Genomic DNA, 7,010 nt, shown 5'->3' with positions numbered 1-7,010 from the left:
AGACATTCCCTGAAAATAAGACCTAGCGCATTTTTCAGAGCAAAAATTAATATAAGACACTGTCTTATTTTCGGAGGAACACGGTAATACGTCACGCGTTGTTAAAAATATATTCGAACAATACCTAACGAATTGTTACAATGTATTGTTCGTTTTTTCTATTGTAGGTGACCACTGTAATAACAGAAGACGCCGACGAAAGGCGGAGAAAGCCCGCTCGGGTGAAGACAGGAGATGCTGACGGGGCGAAGAGGGGTCTCTGTGTCACGTTTCTTTAAGGCCCGCTCGAGTAAAGAGGCCGACGGACGGGAGATGGAGAGTCCTCCGAGTGCCCCGCATTTAATTAAGGCCCGCTCAAGTGAAGACGTCGACGAAAGGCGAAGAAGGCTCTCTGTGTCCAGAATCTTTAAGGCTTGCTCGGGTGAAGACAGGAGATGCTGACGGGGCGAAGATGGGTCTCTGTGTCACGTTTCTTTAAGGCCCGCTATAGTAAAGAGGCCGACGGACGGGAGATGGAGAGTCCTCCGAGTGTCCCGCATGTTTAAGACCCGCTCGGGTGAAAAGAGAAGACGCCGAGGAAAGGCGGAGAAGACTTTCTGTGTCCCACATCTTTAAGGTCCGCTCGGGTGAAGACAGATGATGCCGAGGAAAGGCGGAGAAAGCTTTCTGTGTCCCGTTTTATTAAATTTCGCGCATGGCGAGAATTTTTTGTTTATTAAGGTTCGGTACGAGTTTGAAGTAAATTTTGTGGTCCTAACGTGCGTTTTATTATGACCTGGGATCTTAGTGGCTTTCTTTCTTTCATTATTACTAGTTGTTGTAATATCATATCCATTAGTTTAGATGGTAACGATACGGTGAGTTTCCAATAGTTGAATTTGATGTATTCAGAGGAGATTATAAATATTTTCATTGTGTGAGTTAGGACGAATGAAACTCGACAAGTGATGTCAATCACTTATAAAGTTGCATTCTTTCCAACTCTTGGTGGAACTCTGAAGCAACCACCTCCACGTGGTGAGTTCTGGGTTGTCGTTCGTCTGAAAATGACGAATGGTAAGCGAAGAGCTGCTTGTTTCTTTCAATTGATAATAAGAAATGAAAACATGCCAATAAAAACAGAAATTACAAAAGTAATTAAAGTTAGGAGAATTAACGTTCCTAGACAACAAAGCGCTAAATGAAACAGCGTTAAACGAGGTCATTTTAACACATAGTAAATAGGAAAAGGGGAATATGCAACCAAAAATAAACAAATTTTACTTAAATTTTTGTGGTGAAGGTTCTGTCTGGATCATTCGCTACAATTTAATTAATGATTTCGGTTATCCTTACCGAACTTTCACTAAGGAAATCTATAACAAGTTTCTGGGTTCTTCGTTTTGAGAATCATCCTTAAATAACGTCCTTTGTAAATTAACTGACTACATGAGCTCTGCTTTGTAAATAAAAATAAAATCGTTGACATGGAACAACTTCAAATTGAAATAAATGGAAAGAAGATAGAAAGAATTAACTGCATAAAATATCTCGGTGTTTTGATAGACGATAAACTCAGATTTGATAGACACATCGAAAATTTAACTAAGACTGTCGCTAAGTTTACTTGTATAATTAGGAAAATACAGGACTTTCTGAATATAAATACGATAATACGACTATATCACACCTATATAGAACCGAAAATTCAACATGGCATAATTATATGGGAATTACATCTGATTATATCGCAAACCGATTACAAATACAACAAAATCATCTAATGAGAGCCATTTTTAAATTAAAGTACTATGAATCAATCTCCTATTGTTATCAAAAAGAAAAAATTGACAACATAAAAACATTATATGCAAAACAAATTATACTTTTTTCTTTTAAATTTATAAAGCGTAAAACGAATAACAGTCATCTTTTAAATATTATAGANGAATTCCAATGCGATTGACGTCATGGATTCTTTTTGAATTTTAAGGCTAAATATCTGCATTTTTTACGTTTCTATCCCCCGAATGACGACGGATTGGGATCGAGAGACTCCCTATCACCCTCTGTCTTCGGTTTCCACTCTCCACAAGGGGTTGGAAGCGAGATTTTCTATAATCGAACGTCGCCACCCCCAAAACTAGAACAAATCATTCCTCTGGTTCGTCCAGTATTTTCGGACCAAGTTTCCGATTGACCGACAGTGCAATTTTTACTAAATTTCGTAACATTTCGTTTATCCGACGCCATTTTAAGAGCGCTTACCTGACGTCATCGAACGTTGGTTATATTAAATATGCGTGTTATGGTTTAGTTACGTAAACGTTAATTAGTACAATCCTCTACAAAACTTTCAATAGGACTAACCGCTCTAGCTTTCCAAATGATAAAATACTGGAATTTGTTACATAGAGATAACTGACAAGAAAAAATTTAAATCAAACATAAAAAAACCTCTTAGCCAGATCTTGAAAGTAGAAATGTTATAACAGGTAAATCAACGTATCTGCATTTTTGCATTAAAACGCAGAAATGAATTTTTTGTTTTTTTCCCCTCTTTGTTGTTTGTTGTTCGTTTATCTTGCATTTTTTCTGGCACTTGAAAAAGGCCAACGGGCCACAGTGTCTTTTGCGATTAAAGATTAAAGAGAATCACTATTTTCCAGTTCTACATGAATTCCTTGTTCTGTCAGTTTTTGAAGGTCGTCGTTGGCAAGGCTCTCGCCACAAACCTGCAGTAATAATTCCTCAATATCCTGCTCATTTACATCTCCTAGTCTTGCTGTATTGATTAGGTTGACAATTTGGTCAACCATAGACTCTTCTCGTGAGAACCCTTGGATATCTCCAGCTATAACTTCTTCCACACTTCGTTCATGCATTTGTCAGTTAATTCTTGCCAAGAGATGTCGATATTGCATAAGGTAACCATAATTTTATATTTTTTCCAAAATTACATCAAACAAACATAGATCCGTTCACAAGCGAGGCACTTAATAAGAGTGACGTTATATCGAGATGCACTAAACATGTTGGGTCCCGTCTCTCACCAACCGGCTGGCTCTGAAGTGAGTCTGATCAAACTTAACAGCAAATTCTCGTAATGATCAAACATGATGTGCTTATATTATTATATTAGTGCTACAGATCTGTTCATTTAAAGCGCCATGATAGTTTTCTGTTAAGTATCCAAGAAAATTAAATTGTGAAATGTAATAAATATAATGCACAACCGTTTTAGCGTATTACTATTTATTTCTAGATTTTGGATTTGTCCAATATTTTTTAAGTTCGGCCGGATGACCGAAGGTCAAGGTGGCAGCCTACCGCTCTGGAGACCCGGGTTCGAATCCGGACGGGTGAATAAATTTCTAGAAATTTTTCGGGGATGGTTCGTCTGGATATGTCGGGCCCCGTCCCTCACCATTGTGGGCCTGGACAAACACATAATGGGCTTTCTAAAAGAGGCCGTTTTAGTGCCCACATGACGGAAAGAGTTTTAAAAAAATGTTTTTTAAGTTATATAAAATTAATATGATATCAATATTTTCGTAAATAACGAATAACGTATTAAATTTCGCTTATTTTCGGTGTTTAATTTTTAACAAATGTTCGAATAAAATCATTTTGCAAATACTGTATTCTATTCTGTAAAGTAGTGACCTTTTAGCGGAGTGGGGACAAAAGAGGCGCGACCTTGTCAATTGGACCCACGTGCGGTCGGGTAATACCACTTTTAAGTATTGACTTGTAAACAAGGGTAAACAAAGGAAGCGCCGGCTTTGTTAATTGGACCCACCTGCAGTCAGACGGTAATGGTAAGCAAACGAACGTAAACAAGTGGCGGACGTTTGTGTAAGCTTCACTCTCGTCGGATGACGGCGGACCCGAGTTTAAGCTGTTCGGGCATAAAAAAAGGATTGTGATTGGTCGGAAGTTCCCGTTCCAAAATCCCTTAAATTGCGGGGCGAACGAGGGTCAAGGAGAGAAGGGCAAGAGACTGGTACACGGTAGTCTCAGGCACTTGGGAAGCCCGCTGAGCGTAAAGAGAGAGTGTTCTCCTCTGTTGATCTTCTCAGGGACGGGTTAGTGCTGAGACCGGACCGACCGTGCAGTTGAGCCGACTCCACAATCTGACTGAGGTCTCTCCAAAGGTTTTAGTTCCCAGACACCAATCTGGCACGTGAATTCACCACGCATGGTCATACTGTTTTCTAACTTGTACTTTCTATTACTTTAAATAAACTGTAAATATATTCAATTTGAGTGTGGAGGTGTGCTTTCCAACGAACCTGATTCATTACATCGAGTCGTGAAACACAAGAAAACAACTCAACGAAACGGAGTTGGGAAGGAACGGCAATAAGATCTTCACTTATTCGTTTTTCTTTTTGTAATTTTATGTAATTGTCGGAGAGAGGCGAAGCTGAGTGACGACTAACACTTGACTTCATGCATTCCTTGTCAACATTATAACTCTAGAATGAGTTGTCCGATCTTGATAAAATTTTCTTGGACGATTCATCATCGCCCAGGGATGAACTGATTAAAATTTAAACTCTCCAAAACTATTTATTTTTGTATAAGATAAGGGATAAGGGTCAAAACGAAGGTCGCGTTTTTCTTCAGTATTATAGGTCAAAATGAGTTGACTAAGGCTACGTCCTACGTGGCAGCGTCTATTTATCGAGCCTATTTATCCATAGATGAACTTGATCAGTTACAAACGGCAGTAGAGTTCCAACAAACGAGGAAGTTAAACAAAGCAACGAAGACTACTTGCAGTCAACTGGGTGCCCTGTTGCTTATATAGCATCTGAAAACACTCCAGATATTGCCCTGCCTTCGTCCAAAGATGACTCAGCTCTTGGTCTCTCCAAGTATTTGAATCTCTCAGTTAATGCCAGAATCATGCTGAGAGTCAACTTATGGGTGAAAGGAGATCTCGTCAATGGTTCTCTAGGAACTATACGCTACATTATATATGCTCCTAATGCTCGCCCTCCAGCTCTTCCTCTGTTTATTTTAGTGGAATTCGATAGCTATCAGGGACCTTTCATCTATGGTAATCAGTTTCCAATAATCCCCATAACACGCTCTTCGAACGATGGCAGTATATTGCGATCTCGTAGACAGTTTTCCCTTACCTTAGCATACTCGAGGACTATACATAAATCACAGTTATTAACTCTTCCAAAAATCAAAATAGATATAGGTAAAAAAGAGACAACTATCGGTCTTAGATATGTTGCATTCAGTCGAGTGAAAAAAATAACTGATATAGTATTTTTAAACAGTTACAGATTGACTTGTAGGGATCTTTATTGTAAGTCCAAGGCCCATAGTGATAGACAGAATTTCATGATACGTTAGAATAGCAATTAATTAATGGCTTATTCTGACCTTATATTTGTACCTTTAAATGATACAATAGAAATCAAATATATTGTTGAGAACGAATGATTCTTTCTCTCTTTTTTCCCTCAAAATCTAGAAAATGAAGGTGCGAGCAGCCTCGCTCCAACTAGTTATGTAACACTGTGTCAGCGTGTAGTTACACGCTGACACAGCGTTACATAACTAGTTTAATTTCAAGCATTGTACTTTGCTCTACCAAGCTTATATGTAGCTGCACTACTTATTGGTGTATGCTATAACTCAGGTTTAAAAAAAAAAACCTGAGTTATAGCATTTCTTTCACACCCACGGCTTTGCAGCCTAAAATCTGCAAGCCAACATTAAACGTAGTACAGTATAAGTAATACCTTACGTACTGTACGTCGTTTAAAGGGACCCTTTCTTTCTGTTCTTTCTATCTCCTCATTCTACTCCTTCCTTTCGTCTTTCTTCTCCTTTTGCCGGCTAAATACTTTTTGTGCGGCTGTTGTCTTTCGTAAAAAAGTATGCTTCGCGTGTTTATAAAGTGATGTGAAGTATTAAACAGTTTATGTTACAATAAAATATGATCGAAATAAAAATTAATTAGAGTTAATAAGACAATTAGAACGAATTTTATTCTTTTAAAATGAATAACAATTTTCGATATATTTTCTTACCAAGAATTTTATATTATAAAAATATGTCGGACGCATGTCCGTGCCAATTTACGTACTGTAAGATACGTTCTTTTCTCTAACTGACAAGAATCTTCACTTGGCTAGCAAAGCCAAAATATTCAAGAATCTAGAAGATATCTAGAACTTGGACTGTGCATAAGACAGTTACAGCGTTTATGGTTCTGTACCGATACAGATTTTATGGAAAAACTATAATGGACTTCGTAGATTTGATACCTGTAAAACCAAATTTTAAATTAATCGAAGACAGTGTTACAATCAATTAAAAGTAATCATAAAGTCGTATATTTTTCGGTGTTCTCGTTATATGTAAACTTTGTGACTTCACTAGGATCATGTTTTGAAGTTCTTGCTGTGTCTATTTTCGTATTTTCTAACTATTCCTGCTATTGTGCCTTTTTTGTATCCTAGGACTTCGGCTACTTGTACAATTCTGTCGATTTCCTTTGTTCTGTCTACAACGCTGTCACAACACAGAAAGGCTCTGCTGATTAGAGCTCGGAACGCTGCCAGCTTATAACGGTACGGGTCATTTGATTGCGATGTGATGTAAAGCGGGCTGTGGTAAACAGAAGGCCTATCAACGGTGTGGAAATTTACAGTCAAAAAGTTTGCCATGAACTCGTAATCTTACCTTAGTTAATAGTTACATGTTTGATCAATTATACCTTAACAATTCATTTCAATGTTTATTTAAAGTATTATTAGTAGATTTATTTTTATTTTTTATTTCTATTGCTATATCTGACTTTATTTTTTATTGTAGGGGAGATCGGGGCAACTTCGGCATGCGGGGCAAGTTTGTCAAGCGCTTTTTTTAAAAAACAAATTAAAAGGAGACTTTGGTTATAGGTTAGGCAGTTGAGTTTTATTGGTGGCTTGTTGAGTGTAGTGTTTTTATTGTTCTCCAACAAGCGTAGTTGAATTATCAAGCAAATTTTCATTTTCGTT

General features: G+C 37.7%; 1 protein-coding gene across 1 annotated transcript; it reads left to right on the top strand.

The window, feature by feature from the left end:
- The first annotated feature begins 947 nt into the window (after positions 1-947).
- On the top strand, positions 948-5,355 carry LOC111614485 (ATP-dependent DNA helicase PIF6-like). The gene is made up of 2 exons (XM_023355860.1): positions 948-1,056; positions 4,703-5,355. The coding sequence occupies exons 1-2, from the start codon at positions 948-950 to the stop codon at positions 5,353-5,355; spliced, it is 762 nt and encodes a 253-aa protein (XP_023211628.1).
- Positions 5,356-7,010: the final 1,655 nt, after the last annotated feature.

The sequence above is a fragment of the Centruroides sculpturatus genome, unplaced genomic scaffold (genome assembly GCF_000671375.1).
Source record: "Centruroides sculpturatus isolate CEXI.00-Female unplaced genomic scaffold, Cexi_2.0 scaffold2021, whole genome shotgun sequence".
Lineage (NCBI taxonomy): Eukaryota > Metazoa > Arthropoda > Arachnida > Scorpiones > Buthidae > Centruroides > Centruroides sculpturatus.
The sequence above is the reverse complement of the archived record's forward strand: the minus strand, read 5'-3'. Positions and strand labels throughout refer to the sequence as shown.